Here is a 21,251-nt window from a genome sequence, read left to right on the forward strand (position 1 = left end):
CAGAGCCACAAAACAGAAATTTTCAGCTGTGTCAAGGTTCCATTGCTTCTGTGCGATCAGTGTAAACTGCCTTTATGTCTCTCGCCTACACAGCACTGTCCCTGAGCGTCTCAGTCAGAATTAGGAAAAACCGAGAAGACCTGATCTGCACTCGACAGCCCGGTTTCTGAGACACAAGGCTTCTGTTTTATTTAGATACAAAGGGCTGTATCTGTGCGGGAACCTGCCCTGTACTGTAAGACAGTAAGACATCTCCTGCACAGTAATGGCACTTCTGCATCTTGTGTAGAAAATGTGAGAGCTGAAGGCACATTAGGATAGAAGAGGACTGACAGTAATATTGATGGAAAGATCAACAGTAAAGCCCCATGCTTATAGACTGGCTGGGGAGGCGCACAGCCCAGGACTGGGGGTGTCACTGGAGGTGAGGCCCCTCGGTTCTAAGAGCCAGGTGCCTGTGCAGCCAGATCATGGGGCCCCCGTTAAGGGTTGGGGTGCAGCAGGAGCCTCAGCTGACAGGTATAGGGCGCAGAGGCTGGCCGGGGTCACAGGCAGTGGGCCGCAGACAGGGTGGGCTGGGTGTGTCTGCAGGAGAATGTGCTCAGATGTGGGCAAGAATAAACAGTGTCCGCTTCAAGCCTGGGATCTGTCAGGAGGTCGACAGAGTCGTGGTACATGTTTATAAAAAGTGTACTTAATTCACTTGCAGTGGCTGAAGGCTTTTTTTCTCTTTGTCACTAATGAAGCTGTGCCCTTGAAGTAAAGCTGTAGATTTTCTTATCTCTTTCATTTTTTTTCTTATCACTTACTGTCCGGGACCAGAGTCCTGTAATCTGAAACCAGCTTTTCTGATTGCTTTTGTTTGATAAAGTGTTTCACTCACTAACACAGAGAAGTTCTGAGTCTGTTGGGAACTTGGAAATGTTTAATAAGACAATGTACTGTAGAACATTATGTGACACGTGTTTATAAATGATTGTCTGCCCATAAGCATATTTATATAGATACAAAGGCAGCACTTGATAAAATTTTAGCACAACAAATGCATAAAAATACAGTTTGTATAATTTTAGCTAATTGCTCATTGCATTAATTTTGAAGATAAAATATTAATGTAATGCAATAATATATGATTAAATGAGTAATCTAATGATATTATAAGATAACATGAACCCCTATTATTCTTCAGTGGCACAAGCCTCTGTAAAGTAACATACAGACGGACTGTCCGAGACAGCAAACTGTTGGTCACAGAATCACAGTAGTCCTGGACAGTCCTGAGCTCAGGACAGGCTGTTTCAGACACCTGATGTCAATTACCTGCACTGCTGTCACATTAGCACTGGTTGCAAGTGGCATAGAAACGCAAATGAAAATTTTAAATAAGGTTTAAGCTTCAGCTACAATTTCCTGCCTGCTACAGACATGGTTGAGTCCCAGTCTGTCTGCGTAGCACATTAAAAACAATTTTCCAAGAGCTGTTCATAATTACAAGTTTATTAACAACAAAGCACTCCTGTTTCTTCAGAGATAGAGGTGGCTTTCCGGAGCTGAGAGCAAGTTCTTCTCCGATCCTGTGTTTTATTCCTGCCTTTCTGCTTGAGGGCCGCGTGGGAGAGCATTAGGGTCTCCACACAGACACACAGCCACGGGCCCCCCTGCTCAGACCCCCTTAAACGGAGCAGCCTGGCCACGTTCCTTTCAGACGCTGTTCGAGGAAAAGAAAAATGTAGATATAAAATAAAAAACATTCTGAATTTTACTTCCTTAGAACCACTGAAATTCTTTTTATGCCATATATTGTCAAGGATACAGTTGAATGCTGTTTCACTTCTTTCATTGTTTTTCTTTGATATCTGGGGACCCACTAATTCTACCCAGTAATGAGGTTGTTCTGCATTGATTAATTGAATCCATTACATTTGTGTAGCTCTTTCCATGACAGAGAATCCCAATCTTGTTACATACAGGGTGAGATTCACTTCCCCCAGTGACACACAGAGCAGGGCAGGAGTGACAAACTGCTGCACCAGGTGAATAAGAGAGGACTGGGGGTCAGACTGGGCGAGCCCAGAGAGGAATTGAGCCAGGACACGGGGGATCACAGCCCTACTCTTACATCAGTGCTGCAGGATCTTTAATGAGCAGGTCTCAGTTTAACGTCCCAGCAGAAGGGAACTCCTCTTACAGCACAGCTTCTCCGGCCACAGCCATAGAGCACAAGTGTGCGCAGATCTGATTAGAGTGAGCAATTTCTGTCATTAACCGATAGGTCAGCAGACTCCAGCCGGCAGCCTCTCGAAATAAACAGACGATTATTCAACTCTCGTTATAGTGCATTTCAGGGAAACCGAATGTTAAAATGCTGCTGAAGAAGAGAGAGCCGTCAGGTTAAATGTTCACCAGAGAAGCCGGCATAACTGAGATGCTTGTCTGTGTTTCTCCCCTAGAGTGTATGTCATAATCCAGACTGCATAGAGAAGAGTGTGACCCTGACCAAAGAGCCCCACGACTCCCTGGGCATGACGGTGGCCGGGGGGATGATGAGCCGGGGATGGGACCTGCCAGTTTACGTCACCAACGTCGACCCCGATGGGGTGGTGGGGAGAGAAGGCTCCATAAAGAAAGGTACCCCAGGGCAGACAACGCTCCTGAGAAAATAAAAATACACAAGCGCATAGGGACGTTTACAAATGAGAGGATATTCGGTCCATCTGGCCGGTTTGGTAGCTAGCAGCTAATTGATCGGAGGATCTCTTCCAGCTTCTTCAAAGAAATCAGAGTATCAGCTTCAACAACACAGCTGGGCAGCTTGTTCCAGACTCCCACAACTCTATGCGTATAGAGCCTCCCATTTTCAGTTTAAAGTGCACATCTAGTTTCCACTTGCATCACCTGGTTTGTGTTTCACTGTTCAATCAGAAGATACCTGCTGGGTTGACGTTGGCGATGCCTTTGAGGATTCTTGGTACTTTTATCAGGTCCTCTTGTATGTGCTTCTGTTGAAACCTAAAGAGATTTGTGAGTCAGTGCAGCTCATTCCCTGAAGCCCCAGGATGTGTCTGGTGGCCAAACTGCAAGATCTTTTGCTCTCAATAGCTCCCGTAAGCAAGATTTAATAAATTATTTGAATATTGCTGCTTCGAAATGATGTTCTTACAGTATATTCTTATAATCCTGTGATCCTGTCCAATTTTCAGAGCAAGGCTAATTCTGTGTAAAAGAAGCTTTCATATTTCCAAGGCAGGGACTGTGCCAAAACTCTCTGCCTCCAATATTTGGCTTTTTCATAAATTCCTTGCTATTATAAAAAAGTAAATTGTAGACTGTTTTGGAAGTCTGTTTGGTTAAGGTTTTTTTTCTCACTTCCTCTCTGGCACACCTTAGGAAATAAAACACTGAATTTTCCATAATATTTCAGTATTAACCACAATATTAAACACAATCTGGAAATACTTATTTCCAATTTCAGACACTTACATAATAACCTCATTAAAATAAAGCTTCTTAAATCTTCAACATGTATTTCCTTGTTAAGATGTGTTTATTGTTGCTACAAGCAAGCAATCTTTTGTGAATTTTAACCAACTTGTATGTGTTGGATTACCTGCTGTAGGCCCTGCAGTAGAACCACCAGTGTTAAACATGCTGTCTTTAAAACAACTTGCCTTTTTCTCTTCAATTCAGCTGCCTGTGATCCTGCTTATCAGCTGAATCCAGTGTGGAGGTTCTGAATAGGCAGCCTCCTGAAAACTGATCAGAGCTAAATCTGGCCTCATCAGCTAATTAAGATGGTAAATCCCAATTATTCCCAAACTGAACACAACTGAATTTCCCACCGCGAAGATACATCCAGTTTAGATAATCAGGTACAAAGCATTGTTTCTGAATCGTTCCAGAGCTAAGTTGTACCGTCAGTCTTGGTGCCGAGATTCAGCGCTGTCCTCTTTGTAACGGACTAGTTCCAGACTGTATTTAACTCCTGCTGATCCGGTGCATGCTGCTGAATCTGCTGGCACGGATCACCGCTCCGTGCGACTGGCTTCTCCCTCGGTGGGAGATCCCGGGAGCAGGAGACAGTGACAGGCCGCCGGCCCCCTGTCCTCTCCAGGAGACATCCTGCTGAGCGTGAACGGGATGGACCTGACCGGGGTGACGCGCGGAGAGGCCGTGGCCAACCTGAAGAACACCTCCTCCCCGGTGGTGCTGAAGGTGCTGGAGATGAGGCGGGCGGAGGAGCTCCTGGCCGACGGCCCGCCGCTCCCTGAGGCCCCCAAGGGCCACACCTCCGGCGATGACTATACGCCCCAGTGGACCTCCTGGCTCCAGCTGCCCAGGTGAGCTCGCGAGCAAGCAGGCCGAGGCCACAGGATGTGTGTTTCAACCCTGCTGGTTTCCCATCGCCGGGAGGCGGGACTCTGAATCGATGCAGGGCCAGTCTGCTAGTCATTCTAACGTCATACATACTGTATTTGTTCCTAGGAAGAGCTGCTTGAAAACCATTTGCTTTTTAATATTACTTTACACAATTATTACTCTATTGTGTAATTATTTTACACAATAACGCCCTTGATCATCTTTATGTTAAATGGTTAAATAACCTGAATGGTTTCCGTTGACAACATATCCTGAACTTGAGCGCTCTTCACTCGAGAGTGCGCAGATCTGAGCCGAGTGTGCTGCACTGACCGCCTCTGTGCTGCTGTGCTCCAGTTCGAGGGGCAGTGTCACCCTTCTGTGAAACAGGCTGAATTCATAGAAATGTATTCAGCAGAAGATAGTCAGCACCTGACTGAGAAGAACTGTATAAAAGTTTCTTGCTGAGCAGAATAAATGTAAAGAATATTTTTTAGGGAATGAGTTTTAAAAAATATATAAAGGAACAAGAAAATAGATCCTACTTTAGGATGAGGCCATACCATTGCAGTGAAAATGTAATCCCATCCTAGTGTCTTTTTCAGTTTTTTTGTGTCTTTTCAACTGAGTAACTTGGACATCCAGTTTGCAGAAGGAAAAGGGACGAGGGAGAGTGACCTCAGTCAGACAGATAAATGACCTGTCTCTGCCTTCAAGTGTGTGACAGCACCACTGTTAGGACAAGGATGGATGTCAAACCCTTAAGGCATCTGAAAGCTGACTGAATCAGCATCTTCTCTGAAAAAGTATGTAAACAAAATGCTGATTCACTCAATCTAGTTCAATTCTGACATTTCTGTTAAAATATGTCAGTCACCCACCTAATGACAAATGCTGTCAAAGATTCTCCTCTTTCCTCAAGAGAGAATATGGAACACTATGCTACTCCAATGGCTGAGAGATACAGCTTAACCTTTATTACTGTTTTCTACACAATCATACCACAAACTACTGCATGCAGTATTTATAAGATAACAGTGAAATAAAATATCAGAAACTGTATAGTAAGCTAAAACAAAACAGGAACATATGATCCAGTTCTAGGACTACAAACCTAGAGAACTCTGGAAAAAGTAGCAGATATTAAACCTGAAGAACTGCACAATAGTGCAGTTAATAGTGCAGAAATAATTCAATGGGAATACTCATTAAAAAGATAGTTCTCATATGTGCTTATGTGCCATTTTTATCACTTTATTAGAGGGGCAATGTTAGCTGAAACACAATTGCCTGTGAAACAATGTAGGCAATCCCATTTAGTTTCAGTACAAAGCTGGGAGCAGTGCTAATGGGATGTAAAAGCTGTTATGCCCTGAGCCATTCATTGTGTTATAGCTGACAGGAACAAATAGGCTGTTGAAATTAAGAGGTCACTGCAATTTTCGCAGTCATGTTCCATGTAAAATTATTATGGCCTAAATGCTTATTGAAATTGAGGTGCTATTTGTCCAGATATAGCTCACCTGGCTCCAAGAGTCTGGAATTCATTGTGTGCTGGAGGAGATCCATACTGTGCAATTAGAGAGTGAAATCTGTGAACCCCAGGCAGCCTGCTGGAAATTCGAGTGGACTGAGAATCCTGCTTTCACAGCACACAGGTCTCAAGGTGCTGCTCAGAGTTGGGGCTCATCGAGCACTATGCATAATGGATTATTCCCCTCTGCAGCCTGGAGGCGGTCAAGCAGTTGCCCCTCTGATGTTTAAGACAACAGAAAACTAGTACTTTAAACCAGGCCCATTGATCAGCACGATCAGAGGGTTGAATAGTGAATAAAAACAAAATTAACATAAAATTGATGAGAATTTTACATTAATTGATCAGTATCCCGTTAAAGACAGTGACTCTTCTGTAAAAGTGATTTTCCTGTTCACCTCTTCTGCCTGTGTGATGGACACGCACAGAGCAGCAGGTGTCTACAGGGTGAAGTGGCGCCTGGGTTACTGTCAGGTTCGAGGCAGGTGAGGCTCAGCCCTGGTCTCATCATCACAGACTGAAAATCCCTGATCCAGGAAAGAACACAACATGACATTACTAAAATACTCAATTAAAACTTCTGATGCAGGAATTACAGAATCATTTTATGGTGCTGATTTTTCACTAGCAAGCTGAAGGGAACACGGTTATTTCAGACTGGCTGGATTAATTTAAAAAAAAGACTTCCAATGAGAAGTCAGCTTTTGCTAAAAAGAAAGGCTCTCTGAGCAGTCTTCAATCTCAATGCCTTTGTTTCTCCAAGTTTGTCACAGGCTGCAGGAAGTGTGCATGACTGAATCGGACAGCAGGACAGCGGGAGCATCTTTCTTGATAAATCAATTCAGTACTTGCAGTAGCCGATTCTGGATGAGATCAAGCAGCTACTGACAACCAAACATCCTCCTCTCGTTAGCGAACTTTCGGACTTTTTCTTTAACGTTCTTATCCTGGAGTGGCAACTGTCACTTCTGTCCCAGATTGGTTTTACTTCAATGCTCTATCAATCCATTTTGAAGAGATAAACCAGCATGAAAAATCTTTTGGTGATTTTATTAACAAGAAACACTTTAAAAGAAAACTGTATTTTTAGTGGCTGATGCGATTACAATAGTGCAGGAGCACAATTACGGACAGCCCGACCCAGAACAGCACATGAACAGTCTGTGAACAATGTTTTCCAGCATTGCTTCCACAGAGCAAAGATCTGTGCATATATATACCATACCTATATTCTGTGTGCACTAGGCTGACATTGTGGATTTTTGTAAAGCTTCCGGTAAATTATCATGCTAGACGTGGATTTTGTTTTTTTTTTTCATATCATTCATCACAGGCGACACCAGCAGAAAGGCAAGCCAGAAATGAACAGAAACTGCTTACAGTCCAAGCGTTTTTTCGAAAGGTTATGGCTCCACTTTCTTGTTCTTACAGTGAAATCTTTAGAGGATACAGCAGACGAGGTACACTGGAGCTGTGAAAGATTGTGGAATCGACCTGCTTTATTTTTCTGATGGAACCTAATTCCTATATTCAGTGAAGTCAACTGTAGAGCTCATGCAGTCTGTCCCAGACTGCATGAGCTCTACAGTTGACTTTACTGAATATAGGAATTAGGTTGCTGGAAGCCATCTAGAATAACCAGTTTTCTGAGCCATTTTGTTTTCCTAACACCTCTTGCATATGGTTCAGTTTAAACATCGACACAAAGACAACACACCTTTTCCACCGGATTAAGTTGAATGTCGGCAACGTTTCCGATCTCTTGCGTTCCCAGGTACCTGTCCTGCTGTAAAGATATCGTCCTGAGGCGGAACACCTCGGGCAGCCTGGGCTTCAGCATCGTGGGAGGTTACGAGGAGAAGAACTGCACCCAGCCGTTCTACATCAGGTCTATTGTGGAAGGGACGCCGGCTTACAACGACGGCAGGATAAGGTACGCCTTTGCACCAGTAAAATAATGACATTTTCAAAACTCGGGACATCAAAACCAATTTTGTATTAATTGGTTTAGCAATTTTGGTTCAGTATTAAACGGCGTGCGTGTGAGATGGACCGCGCCGTGCCTATGGCCAGGCCTTTAAGGCCCCGGTGGAGAGAGAGCAGGTGAGTGGGTATGTGAGGACAGAGCTGGCGCCCGGTCACTGGCTCAGCGGTAGCAACAGGGCAAGACACAAAAAGACAGGCCGCCAGCGAGCCCACATCCAATCATGACAAACAGAACAAAATCCGCTTTTCCAGCGTGTGGCTCATTTTCTTTTGACTTGTAGTTGGAAAGCAACTTTCGTTCAGTCTTTGCATACTTGCATCGCATTAGCTCACCTTTACTCTTTCACAACCAGCATACAAGGTAGTAATACAAGGGACTATTACAAGTAACTCAGTAACACAAGGGAGAGTAAAATCAGTGCTCGTCCATGTGGGTTATGCCACGTGAGACTTAGTGAGCTTGACGACCCTGATCAGCTTCTCCTGCACTCTCATTTCCCCAAATATATCCTCAGCATGTGGAGGAGTTTCAGCTACTGGAGGGGGATGTTAGAAAGCAGATACCCTTCAATCCTCCACTGGTTTAACTGCCACATGAGAGCAGGAGACGGGATGGTTATTTCTGATTGAAAATGGCCTTCTGACACCCCCGTTCCCCTCTCAGGTGCGGCGACCTGCTGCTGGAGGTCAACGGGAAGAGCACTTCGGGGATGACGCACACGGCGCTCGTCAGGATGCTGAAGGAGCTGCGCGGCAGGGTCACGCTGACGATCGCGTCCTGGCCCGGCAGCCTCCTATAGGAGGCAGGAGCCGGCCGGAGCCGAGCTGCCGCGGGGGGCTCCGAAGAGACGCCGCACAGCCGCCACTCGCTTTGCCTGGAGCTCACAGGGAGGAGCGCACCAGCACCGCAGGCCAGGCCACGTCCCGGTACGAACGTCCGAAGCACTGTGCTGAGCAGCTCCACGGGTTCTGCTGTCCTGACAATCCAGGGGAAGCTGGGAGGGAGCACGTTGCTAACTACAGTTATGCGTTAGAATATGCATCTCATTGGACTCACGTTACTTACTGTAAATGTTGCTGTCTGAACATACAGATTCAAGCACTTGTATTCTTTTTAAATGGCCTTTTAAACAATACAGTGGGTCTTTTTATTGTCCGTACTGCAGTGGTTTCCATTTCATCATCTGTTGAGAAACGGGGGGACACTTGGCGATACAGCTGCAACATTCTTAAACAACCTCAGTAGATGTGTTCTTAATCTGTGCAGATGTGACATTATCATGGAGGCCTTACTGATTTTCATACTTGTGAAAAACTTTTCTGTCTTTATCTGTGGAAGTTCCAATCTCTGAAAAGTTGTTTGATATGGTGTTTACTTCCAGTTGTTTTAATTGCTTGAGCCTATGTAATATATCTGATGCTAAGTTTGGTAAAAAAAAAAATAAAGTTCTGGAAAAGGAGAGAAAGCTGTGTGCTTATGCCTGCCTATTCCTCACTCCCCTGCAGTTTAAACTTGTGGTTTCCAGTTTACGTGTCACTATTCATGTGGAAGATGGGTTGCCGTTGTCAATGACTTTGAGGAATTTGAATATGTGAATCAGGTTCACTTTGAAAGAACAGATGATAACTTCAAAAGCCTGTGATAACTACTGCTGCCCATCTGTGACAAAGGCTGCATGTGCCCATACACACACTATGAAGAAGTAACTGGATACTGCGTGCAAGAAATTAAATGTGATATCAAACATACTGCATATGCTTTAGAAACACTCAAAAAACAAAATATTACAGCACACAGACTATAGTGCCTGACCTTGTTTTTTCAATTTTACATCTATTTAATACTTAACCAAAGAGGTCAATCATTACCAGCTCCCTTTAAAAGAAAATCTGATTTTCTAGTATGGTCTCAGTCTAACGGACTTCTAATGATAAAAATATAAAATGATTTTGTTGGGGCAGTAGGAATAGCTGTATCACAGTTACTTATATTATAAAATATTATTATAAAAAATATATTAACAAAATAAGTGTTCTATATCTTTGCTGTACTTGAAGGTGCAGACTACATAAACTGAAACGTTTTAACAGCTTTATTGTGCTGGTCATAGTCATACACAATGTTTCCTTAAGCTGCTAGCAGTTCAAAGACATTTAATCGAGCCTCGTATTTAGTTTTTCCATGAGTGATCTAATTGTTAAAATAACTGAAAGGAAAGAGAAAAGGGCTCAGCACCACGCCAGAAGGTGGCCTCTTGGTGAGACATGCAGTGGTTTAACTGCTGCAGTGTCCAACACTTCCAGCCCAGCACAAACTGACCGAAAAATGACCGCTAACAAAAAAATTATCAAAAGCTCGCTTTTTTTTATTCGACAAATTATTATATTTTCATAGTGCTTCATGCACCAAAACAACAAAATATTTTAATACAAGTCTGCGGTTCCGACCAGTGTTGAAAACTTCCCAGAATTAAGAAATAAAACTGGTATCTTTCCAGTATTTTGTTTTTGATAATGTTAGAACTTAGTAGCACTCGACAGGATACAAACACAGCCCCCAGCCCTCCCTCACTCCAGGCCCCCGGCTTCGGAGTTCTCCTGCTCCGCGGAGTGCTCCTCTCCTGCCGGCTTCCCCTCGCGGCTCCTCTTGGACTTCTTGTGCTTGTGCCGCCGGTGCCCGTCCCCCTCCTCGCTGTCGTGCCTCCGCCTGCTGCTGCTGTGGGGGCAGAGCGAGAGTGTGTGAGCGAGGCCGGGAGCACCGCTCACCTGCACCTGCACCATTCCCCGCAGCCGAGGAACCGCCTCCCCCGGCTCCGATCTCCACCACAAAGACCTCCGGCTGCAGGCTGGTTGAGCGACTGTTCCAAAGCCTTACTGACACGCTGGCCATAACGCACATCTGCGGACCTCGGCAATCACGACACACCTGCAGTGTCCTGATGTCAGCGTGAACCAGCTCCGGTGGCAGGGCAGTGGTAACGTGCCACTGCTTGGCTCCAGTTCAGGCACAGAATACTGGACTCATCATTAGGCACAGTTTTCCAAAACACAGACTTCAAAAGGCCAGTGAATTTTCTGTCACGGACACCAAGCGGAGTGCCTGGTTCAGAACTGGGTTGCTGTAAACATGCTTCCCTGCAGATTAGAAGCTCCTGGTTCCTGGCTATGGAACAGAACATCTGAGCAGCCCAGCGTGAAGTCTAAGCCCAGCCAGTGGAGCACCCCATCGCCCTGAAGGAAGAGCCCCCCTCCCCGCGCGGCACCCCGTCTCCTGAAGGAAGAGCCCCCCTCCCCGCGCGGCACCCCGTCTCCTGAAGGAAGAGCCCCCCTCCCCGTGCGGCGCCCCGTCTCCTGAAGGAAGAGCCCCTCCTCCCCGTGCGGCGCCCCGTCTCCTGAAGGAAGAGCCCCTCCTCCCCGTGCGGCGCCCCGTCTCCTGAAGGAAGAGCCCCTCCTCCCCGTGCGGCGCCCCGTCTCCTGAAGGAAGAGCCCCCCCCACCCCGCGCGGCGCCCCGTCTCCTGAAGGAAGAGCCCCCCTCCCCGTGCGGCGCCCCGTCTCCTGAAGGAAGAGCCCCCCTCCCCGCGCGGCGCCCCGTCTCCTGAAGGAAGAGCCCCCAGCCCTGCGCACCTGCGAGAGGACTTGTGGCGGCTCTCCTCTTTGTCCCGGTGCCTCCTCTCCCGGTGCCGCTCCTCCTTCTCCCGGCTGGTCCTCTCGCGGTGACGGTCGTAGCCCCGCTCCCCGTACTCTCGGTACCGGAACCGCTCGTCATCGCTGAGGGCACAGACACGCGGCAGAGAGAGGCTTTCAGGCGCAAACCAGAGGCCAGTGCAAGGAAAAGTACCAGGTCACACCTTTCACTACATTTGCAAGCAGTTCTGGTGACTGTATGCCAATATCTGGGCCAGGAGTGAGAGCTTCCAGCTTTCCAAAGAAGATACAGTTCGCAATTTCACCATTGAAACGGACACAGGTATTCTCCCCGTTACGTGCCATAAGCTTCACGTCTGAACGGGTCACGAACACACTTCCTGCACTAAGAAGGTGACAGTCGATTACTGATGCACACTTCTGCAGCACAGGCTCAGCCAGAAAATGACGTGGCTGTGAAGGACTTTCTTTAGCTTTAGAGAGTAATCAAGCCTTCAATCTTCAGCATCACTGCTGAACTCACACAACTGCTCCCAATCCAGGTGAAGACTGGGAGTGTCTCACATAAAGAACGTGAGGGTCTGTCCTTATTCTCATAACTGTGAGGACCCCTGAAATGACAGAGCACCAAGAACACTGGAGCAATTTACCTTTGGAGCAATTTACCTTTATTTCTGCCGACTAAAAGAAGAATAACTTTGCACATTTTACTGTATCATCCCAAACTCAGTTCCTGTTCGGGACAACCACACAGGGTCACCAGTCCCTTATTCCTCAAAGCAGCCAGTGGAGGACAGCCAGAGCAGAGAGGAATAAAGTGGTTTCCAGCACAACACACTAAACCTCTTAACTGCTGCTGAGCCTAACAGTCTGACCAAGGGATAAGCTGTTTACCAGTTCTTAAAGGAATTAGAAAGAAGCGTCGAAGATGATAATGGCTTTCAATCAAACCAAGCTGTACCACATGTATTACTATAACTGTCCGACTAGTGTCACTTTAAGGAATACGCAGACTGCTCCTGCCAAGTTCAGACAGGAAACTGAAGAAACCTAATCATCCTTACAAGGGGCCTAAAAGGGGTATTTGCTCACTCTGAAATTAACAACTTATTTCTCCTTACACTGACAGTGAAATGTGCTATAGGCTCTCTACTTTTTTATCACAACAGAAACTGGATCTAGAACAATGAGATCCTATCCACTGCATGTTCTGATCACCTAATATAATTGTGCCACACAACCACTGCAAAGGAAAGGCATCACTTTCATTTAAAGCCAGCTGGACAGTGTCCTATCCTCAAATATTGAAACCACTTGTCTGGAAGCATGTACTCTATGCAAATGGCCACTTCACTTGCCCGACATCAGCTATACATTACTAAGACAAGTGCACACCAAATGGCCAAGCACACGGATGCACCAAACAGCTGGAGACTCCAAAAAGAAAACTAAAAGACTTTAAACTTTCTGCAATTAATAACTTTGCTACAGATCTTTACATAAATTACTCAGACAGATCTCAGACAGACTCTGTCCTCCAGGGTGCATCACATTCTATAATTAATATCTTTCCCTTTTATTTTTCTTTATAAATTCAAGACATAAGTTGTAAAACTGTAATTTAGCACAGCGATTTTCTTTAAATTGGAAAGAAACATCTTTAACTAGTCAGTGATTAGACTGATAAAATATTCAGATAATGAAGTGTGATGTGATCCTTTCTCATCTTTAGTCTCTGAACCTGTGTTTCAGAATAAAAATGATCACTTCACAGCATAATTCATCATTTTTGTGCTGTAGAAATTTGTTCTTCCACTGCTCAGCAAAAGTACATCATAAAACACTTCTCTCACAAGCAAAAAATTCATGAGATGAAAAATAAAATCCCAAACCTTTTACTTAACAAATCATATAGTTTAAACAGATACTAAAGAAAAAGAAACAGCTTCCCCTAAGTTTGTAAATACTATCAAAGGCACTAAATAAAACAGATTAAAAATATTTTTACAGAACACTTAAAATGAACCACTTCAATTTTTCTAGTAAAGGTTTCAAACTGGTAGCCAGTCCGGCATGTTTCAGAGCACTGCAGGAGTAATGGAAGAAGGAGAAGATTTCCGATTGGAAATGATTCCTTGCTTGACTGCAAATAACATTCACAGGGGATTAAGAACATTGTACACAACTATCTGCTGTGCACATGCTTGTTCTTGATTTCCTGCAAGCTGGAGGCCTGTGGCTATTTTCTCCGCGCTCTGAAACGTGCAGCTGAAGGCTGCAAACGAAGAGACTGAAATAGAAAGCAAAGGGGAGACAAGTGGCAGACGGATTTTAGGAGAACAGAAGACCCTTCAGCTGAACTTCCTCTTGAGCGGAGATCAAACACCGAAATGTTGAGATTGTAGTCACAAACAAATGATTCACTTAATGCAGAACAGCGACAGAAGATGTTGGTGGGAAGTGGGTGAATGTGTGGCAACTACCCTGTTCCCAAGCACACCTGCAACGGGTCACTGTTCTCGTGCTTCTGGGGCTTACGAACAAGGGTGGCCAGAACTTTTTCAGTTCACTGAAAAGATTGCCGTGTCAGCCCAACAGATGGCTAATGAGTGCCAGAGTAGTTTTTTGTGAACATGCTAAAACGACACAGAACATCTTCCCTTTCAGAGGTGGAAAGGTAAAAGGAGAAATACAGAGTAAAAGGGCTTTTTTTGGGGTCCCCTTTTTGGTAAAGGTTCTGTATGGCCACGGGTTCAAGCTTGGGGCGAGTGACTAGTCGAATGCAACCGTGATTCTCCAAGCGATCAAACACAATCGGCAGAGGACCTCCAAGAGCAGATCAGTTGTCCAGGGTACTCCCAGCTATTGGAGACATAGCAACCCCTGTGGCCTCCCGGGCGCCTACAGGCAAGAGGTTCTGTCTGCATGGGGCCCGTCTCCGCCAGTCAGCGGTCCATGTCCTCATTCCGTCTTGTGTGAGGCTGCAGGGTTCGTACCCGACAGCCAAGACAGCAGAGATCGTGTGAAAAATGTGTTAATGGCTATTCCAAATTAGGTGCGTTAACAAAAATGACTGGTGATCTGTGAAGTGTGCTTAAAAAAAGGTAGGATTATTTTCTTGATTCAGACCCCTGTTCAGCATCTCAAAGCAGTCTTTAGACTCTTTAACTTCATTTGAGAGTGAAAACGACTTTCCTCAGCAGGAATAGGGCTGACATGGACATTTACAAGACCGTGAAGCGGAATCACTGTGCTTCTAGCACGTATTCCGGAGTGTGAAGCATGGTGAACAGGTTTTAGACATGGTCAGTTTGAAGGCTCTGCCCTTCTTTCTGGAGGGTTTTTTATTAGCCTGTGCTAATCCATTAATCTTCCTGCCTTACCTGTCACTGCCAGGCCCCCTTTCCACCCATCACTGCAGTTTGAGCGAGCAGGCTTTTCAGATTAAGTACCTCTGGGCACTTGCTGCAGCCATGTGGCAGCAGCTTTTCTGCAGATGGCAGATATTTTAATCACATGAAGACCTGAACCCCCACCACTACCACTCCCTCTCGGCTCTGATAATTCTGGCAGGCAGACTCTGGAGAACCTGGAAGCCATTAAGGTTCATTTCAAGGAAGTCTTGAATGACCAGCTCTCTTTCTCTGGCCGCGGATCAAGCCGCCTGCCAAACAGATGTCGAAGCTGGTCTGGCTGTCGTGCGCTGACCCTGTAATTTGTAACACACAAACATCTCAACGCGCTGTGGTCGACATCGCCACTACAGCAGACTTCAACAGGTGGGCGTTTGTAATATTAGTGGACTGAGATACACACAAAGGCTCCTGTCCATCCACAATTAAACATGCAACAGCCAAACAGAACAGGGGGCACGCTGTATTTGGCACTGGGCTACAGAATGGAAACTTAAGGTTTAGACAAAGTCTGCTTTGATTAATTTACGAGCACCTACCTATCAGAGACTAGAACCAAAGAGAAGTTAATGCAATCCATAGATGTGCAGGTGACATGGATAAATATTTAGGTTACCAAAGGAAAACATTTTTAATGTTTTCATTATGAGGGATTTTCACAGCCTCAAGAAGCACTTACATGCAAAGATAAATTAGAAAAAATGAGCCATCATAAATCATGCAGAACGAAGCTTTCATATTTTACAAAATGAAACAAGCTTTGGAAGGAGTTTCATTCACCCTTCCTTGGAAAAAAGCGTTTGGCAGCACCAAGCAAGTATGTCTGATTTCATGAGCTGAGGATCCTTTTTGTTTCTGATAGCTGCACAGCCCATTAGACTGGTTTCATTCGTGCACAAAGCACTAATTGCGACAGCTGCACTTCAGTTTTGGAGTTGCTCTATTTCAGCAGTATACCAATCACTACACTCTTCTAAGAGCAAGAGCATGCTGGCATCATCTGCCAAGACCTAAACTTGCATAGAGATGGAGAGATGAAAGGTTAGGGTAACACTTGGAACCCCAGCTGAAACTGGCCCATTCAGTGTTTAACTTCAGTAACCGTGCACAGGTTGCAATGTGCCTTATTGTTTTTACTAAACAGTATAACACTATGAACCTCAAGGAGCGACAACAAAAAAGATCAAGATAAAGACAGATCTTCACAAAAGTGTCATCAGAACAAGATTTTCATGTTTCTACAGTCATATCAAAGCAAATCATCAGCAACTGATCATGAATTAGTTGTTTTATGTAGAATGCCTTTAATAACCTAAGTAGGGATCTTTGGAGGTGACTATTTCTATGACAGACTGGTGTAAAACAATCAACAGAAATATTGATTCCACCTCACTGAACAATATCAATGGAAGACATGCTGCAAAGATCGCAGGACAGATCCTCAGCTGGTCAGGATCCCACAAACTACTGAGCTACCTGATCCTGAGCACATCCCCACCTCTGCCTTGCTTCCTGTCTCGCGTTCATGTGCCTATGAGTTTAAAAAAACTAAATTAAGGCTCACTTGAATTCTACTTAAAAGATTAAGATTTGTGACGTTCCAATAATTTCTTTAGTCTTTAGTCAATTTAGTCAATAATTTAAAGTCTTTAGTTTGCCTTTTCATTTTTTATTGTCTAAGTGTTTCACACCTTCCAAAATAATCAAGTGTGTCATCATATTATTAACCTCTCCCAGATGTGTACGTGTGCCGCTACCAACGATTCAACACAGGCCTGTCAGGAAGTTGGTATGTAACCTAGCTGCCTCACTAAGAATCCTCACAGTGTGCCTTCCACTTACTGTCACAATAAAAAACTGTTCCTCCCCAGTGGATAATTCCAGCAGAGTAATATCTGCTACACATCTCACCTGTCGTTCCGGTAATCACATTCCCAAAAAAGAATGCTGAAACATTACATGATCCCTGGAGAAAATAAACTTAAAAACTTAAAAGTGGGACAGGAGCGAGGAATTCAACATGAGGCTATATCCCAGCAGGACCTCGAAATCAATCTCATATCCAGGACTTTACAGACTGAGCCCCAGCCCTGAACGTATTTCCAGTCAGCTAGCCAGAAAAAGGGTTTGTGAAAGTGAGCTGCAATACAAGACCAAACTTAAGAGAACAATGCACAGGTGAGTGTGTGGGGTTATTCCCACCAGCCTGAATCCACGGACACGCGCTGTGCACTGTGGTGTATACTTGCTAAACCACATGGAGAAAAGAAGACTCCATTTGAACCACACAGCTGCTGAGGCAGGGTGCTGGAATTGACCACAGTTTTTGGAATGCTGCATTCTGGGAGTTCACTGCAAGACAAGTGCATCCTGGGACTTACCTGGCAGGGGCGCATCTTCCCTGCTTCAGCCCCCCCCCGTGCAGCTGCAGCCCCCGAGCCGGCCACACTGACCTGTTATACGCCATGGAGGCGGGGCTGTGGTCCCGGTCGCGCTCCCTCTCCCGGTCCCGCTCCCGCTCCCGCTCGTGGCCTCTCTCCCGGGGCCGCTCCCGCTCGCGCTCGCGCTCCCGCTCCCGCTCCTTCTCCCGGCGGGGGTAGTAGTCCCACTGCTTCGCGCTGTCCACGACGGTCGACCAGGTGGGAACCGTGCCGGGTACGTGGGAGTAGCTGGCTGCGAGACGCAGAGCGCGGCAGCTGTTCAGGGGGGGGGGGGGGGGGCTCGCGCTGCCCCTCGCACACCCCCCTCCCCCCCGCGGGCGCCCCGCCCTGCCGCTGCACTGCTGCCTCGACCGCATCAGCAGGTTTCACAGGACGCCAGGTACGGCACGCGGGGACCCCGACCCCCAGCTAAGTCCAACGGCAGGCGCTCAACGGCTCTGATGAACAGGCCGTACATTACGTACAGCACATTGCCAAAGACGCACGAGAGCCCCAGCAGACCACAGATTTAGGGAACTGGGAACTGATGGATGTTTCCACTTCAAAATTAACTCACAGCTACTATTTTGAAAGCAGAGAGGGAGCATAAAGGTGAACACTTGATCCCCCAAAACAAATCCAAGTTGTTTATCTCCAGTTAATGGCCAGTATCCATATCATACGATGAATATTCTGCTAACTTTAAAGGATTTAACTAAAAAACAGAAAATAATTGTTAGGTCTCAATCAGTCTTGATTTGCATAATGTCAGCTTCCAGAAAAAACAGATCCCACAAATGAGGCATGACTGGCAAAGCAAAAGCTATCCAAATTATTCATAGGTGTTCAGATATCAATCTCGCAAAAATATTCCTTTTAGATTTTTTTCTTTTAACATTTTTTCCAACTAGAAAACATTTTTTGAAATACATGAAACGGTGTACAATTATGTACCCTGTTAAACCTAAACCAAATTAAATCACTTAAGATATCGCATGTCTGTGAATGCACTTTTGCTTCTCTCAAGAACAGCTTTTCCTTTCACCTGAGGTCAGCACCTCCGTTTAAAATTAATTAAGAGTGCAGCAGAAATACTGGCAAGTCAGCCGTCGACAGTTCCAATTTGAACTTGTTCCTTTGCAGCCTGCACGCGATCGCAGCTCCAAACTCAAACATTTCAATGTGGTGATTTTCACAGTTGAAAGCTCAATCAAATGCAAAGCAATGTGTAATGTGTATTCCATTTAAACTACAGGGCATGTGCTGAATCAAACAGTTCCCACAATACCCCCGTTGCCTTCACTTCATCCATATGGCAATTTTACCAACTTTACATGCCTGAAGACCCTTTAATTCCCAGAGAGCAACAACAATGAACTGAATTTGCATAACAGTTCAATTACAGCTCATCTGCATTTTCTCACGTCACTCAGTGACCTACTAAATGTTCCCATCAGGACACAGAAAATGAATATCCCTCCAGGTGTCGTTCCTACAGCTGGCCCTGCACTACTCTGAAGACTTAAACAAGCAGATGCGGTCGTTGGGTGCCGCAGATACAGCTCACTGAACACATTTGGCAGCCTCGTGGTGAGGGTTAACACTTACCTGCAGAAAAGGGATATGGTGGGACAGTGCGACCATCATAGCTGGCAGGGTGTCCACTGCAAACAAAACCACAGGAATAAGCACAATTAGCGCAAACGGAGGCCTTTTCATTGTATTTTTAAATATTTAACTTGCAATTATTCCCATGTGTTCAGCTGGGGAGGGTTTCCAGGAGCAACAGGATGAAGTGCTTTGCTCTTGATCTGAACCGAAACCTTCGAGTTAAAAGCCCAGAGCCCTCGCCTCCTCTCTACAAGACCAGTCTCTATTATTCTCGGTCCACGCTATGGATGCATCGGCTTGAGAAATCCAACAGTAACATTCAATTCCTTATGGTTATTAAGATCCAATTAAGTTATTGGACGGCACAGTAAAAAATGACTCAAATGCAGCCTCCCACAGTTTCCACATTTTAGCTGCAATGTAGCTACTAAATATATACCTACTGTATTCTCCACTCTGCAAACAACATTTTCTCTACAACAAACAAAGCGTCTCCATAAGCAGAGAACTGAGCGCCAGTGGAAGCATATATGTGGAAGCTGTGATCTAGACAGACCCGCCAGATTCATGGGACTTTATCAGACTATTTAGACTTATTGTGCGCACACTCGTTTCTTACATTATGCATTTTTTGTGCATTAAATATCTGTCATGGGTCCAAAATGTGTGGAAAAATCTCAGGGTGGCACTGAGAAAGCAACGAAAGCACTTAAAGCAATAAACATGGCACAGAATATGAAAATAATTAAGCGATTGGATGAGGGTCAGGGATCAAAAGACATTTCTGTTGCTTTGAATCTGGCTGTTCTGGTCACTTAACTGAATCTAGTTTATGAAACCGAAAAGTCCAAGTTTTGTCAACTTATTTACCAAAGTTATGCAGCTAACCAAGTAATTTGAGAAATACCCCTTTTTTGGCTAATGCGATTTCATTTCTTGTTTTTTGCTTTGTATATGATGTTCAGGTTTGTTTATATGTTTGAGCTATTTTGAGGAAAAAACATGTCGATGTCATTGGCTTGTGTCCTGTTCTAGTGTACGGATAGTGTTGGGTATGTTATGTGGGTTTTTTTTTATTTTAAATGTAAAAATTTAAAATTTTCTAGCTAGAAAATTTAACATGGGATCCTATGGGAATTATACAAACAGTTTTTAAGTTAAGTTTGTAAACTGTGTCATGACTGTAGCTATGATTGCTGGGTATATAATTCCAAGCAGGATCACAGCATGATATCACTAGAAACAATAGATATTATCCTCCTTTTTGCACCTCCACAACGTGAAGTTACAAGGTTCTGAAGAATAATGAAAATATTGTGGTTTGTTTACATTTTTTAATTTAAAAAAATATTTTAAATTTTTTTATAGCCACCACATGGTTAAGCATTTGTTTCAGGTAAGACAATTAAACCTCCTTGATAAACTCATAATGAACTCTTCAAAGTCATGAATTACAAACATCTGAGTTTTTCGGGATATACAGGCTAAAAAAAGTAATTAGTTTCCATCCAAGACAATCATACACGGCAGCCTGCATCAACAGCCAGACAGCTACAGGTGTCTAGTCTATTAATTTAAATTTTAAAAACAGTAAACTAGGGGCAGTAGTCTTGTAGCTTAACGATCAAAGGGCTTTTCAAACTTCAAGGCAGTACCTCTGAGCTGTTTGATGTGACTGGCACGATTTCAAATCGCAACATGCAGCTCAGATCCAAGAATGTTATATTACTGGCACTGGCAGTCACCATCACCTTTGCCCGTTTTCCTGGCTTCAATCCGGCTTCCGATTGAAAACTTCCGCACACCCTACCGGCAAAACCAATAAGGTGCGTAAATCCCATCCAAGAAAGTGTGTGTCCAACAGGTGTTTTTCAAATCCACTATTCTATATATACTTGAGCAAATAAGCTTCAGATTTAACAATCACTGTTCTTTAAGCTGAAGCCAACTCTATTAGACGGTGTGCAGATGAGGTACTGTGAAGAGTTCCTGCTCTATTTTTAAAATCAATAAAACAGTCTAAATTTAACTCTTCCTCTCTGAGCAGCTGTAAAGAATTAAACTGTTTTCTGTTGCATAACTAATTACCACCTAACGGATCCTTAATGACCCCATTCAAATTTTTAAACACTGGCTTTGAAACTAAACTGGCTAAATGCTATAAACCTGTCAATTCTTTTAATCAACATAAACCAAATTTTCTACTGTGTATTTTCAACTGTTGCACACAAATGGAGCTTTTCAAAAACTAAAGATTTCACAGAGGTACATCTGCCAAGTGTGTC

The 21,251-nt window shown here is 44.7% G+C and overlaps 2 protein-coding genes across 10 annotated transcripts in view; one reads left to right on the forward strand and one right to left on the reverse strand.

Moving 5' to 3' along the window:
* The window catches only part of lnx1 (ligand of numb-protein X 1), a 46,842-nt gene extending 37,500 nt beyond the window's left edge, over positions 1-9,342 (forward strand). For all 3 annotated transcript variants that reach the window (XM_088628381.1, XM_088628539.1, XM_088628459.1), the window contains 4 exons: positions 2,451-2,628; positions 4,112-4,337; positions 7,665-7,823; positions 8,541-9,342. In XM_088628381.1, coding sequence (XP_088484507.1) covers positions 2,451-2,628; positions 4,112-4,337; positions 7,665-7,823; positions 8,541-8,676 — 699 coding nt within the window. In that variant the 3' untranslated portion in view covers positions 8,677-9,342. The remainder of the gene's footprint in view (positions 1-2,450; positions 2,629-4,111; positions 4,338-7,664; positions 7,824-8,540) is intronic.
* An 879-nt stretch (positions 9,343-10,221) lies between these two features.
* fip1l1a (FIP1 like 1a (S. cerevisiae)) overlaps positions 10,222-21,251 on the reverse strand; it is a 37,349-nt gene continuing 26,319 nt past the window's right edge. For all 7 annotated transcript variants that reach the window (XM_088629124.1, XM_088629384.1, XM_088629037.1 and 4 more), the window contains 4 exons: positions 18,964-19,019; positions 17,389-17,608; positions 11,502-11,645; positions 10,222-10,592 (listed from right to left, as the gene is read on the reverse strand). In XM_088629124.1, coding sequence (XP_088485250.1) covers positions 10,445-10,592; positions 11,502-11,645; positions 17,389-17,608; positions 18,964-19,019 — 568 coding nt within the window. In that variant the 3' untranslated portion in view covers positions 10,222-10,444. The remainder of the gene's footprint in view (positions 10,593-11,501; positions 11,646-17,388; positions 17,609-18,963; positions 19,020-21,251) is intronic.

The sequence above is a fragment of the Lepisosteus platostomus genome, chromosome 1 (genome assembly GCF_059453375.1).
Source record: "Lepisosteus platostomus isolate fLepPlt1 chromosome 1, fLepPlt1.hap1, whole genome shotgun sequence".
Taxonomy (NCBI): Eukaryota; Metazoa; Chordata; class Actinopteri; order Semionotiformes; family Lepisosteidae; genus Lepisosteus; species Lepisosteus platostomus.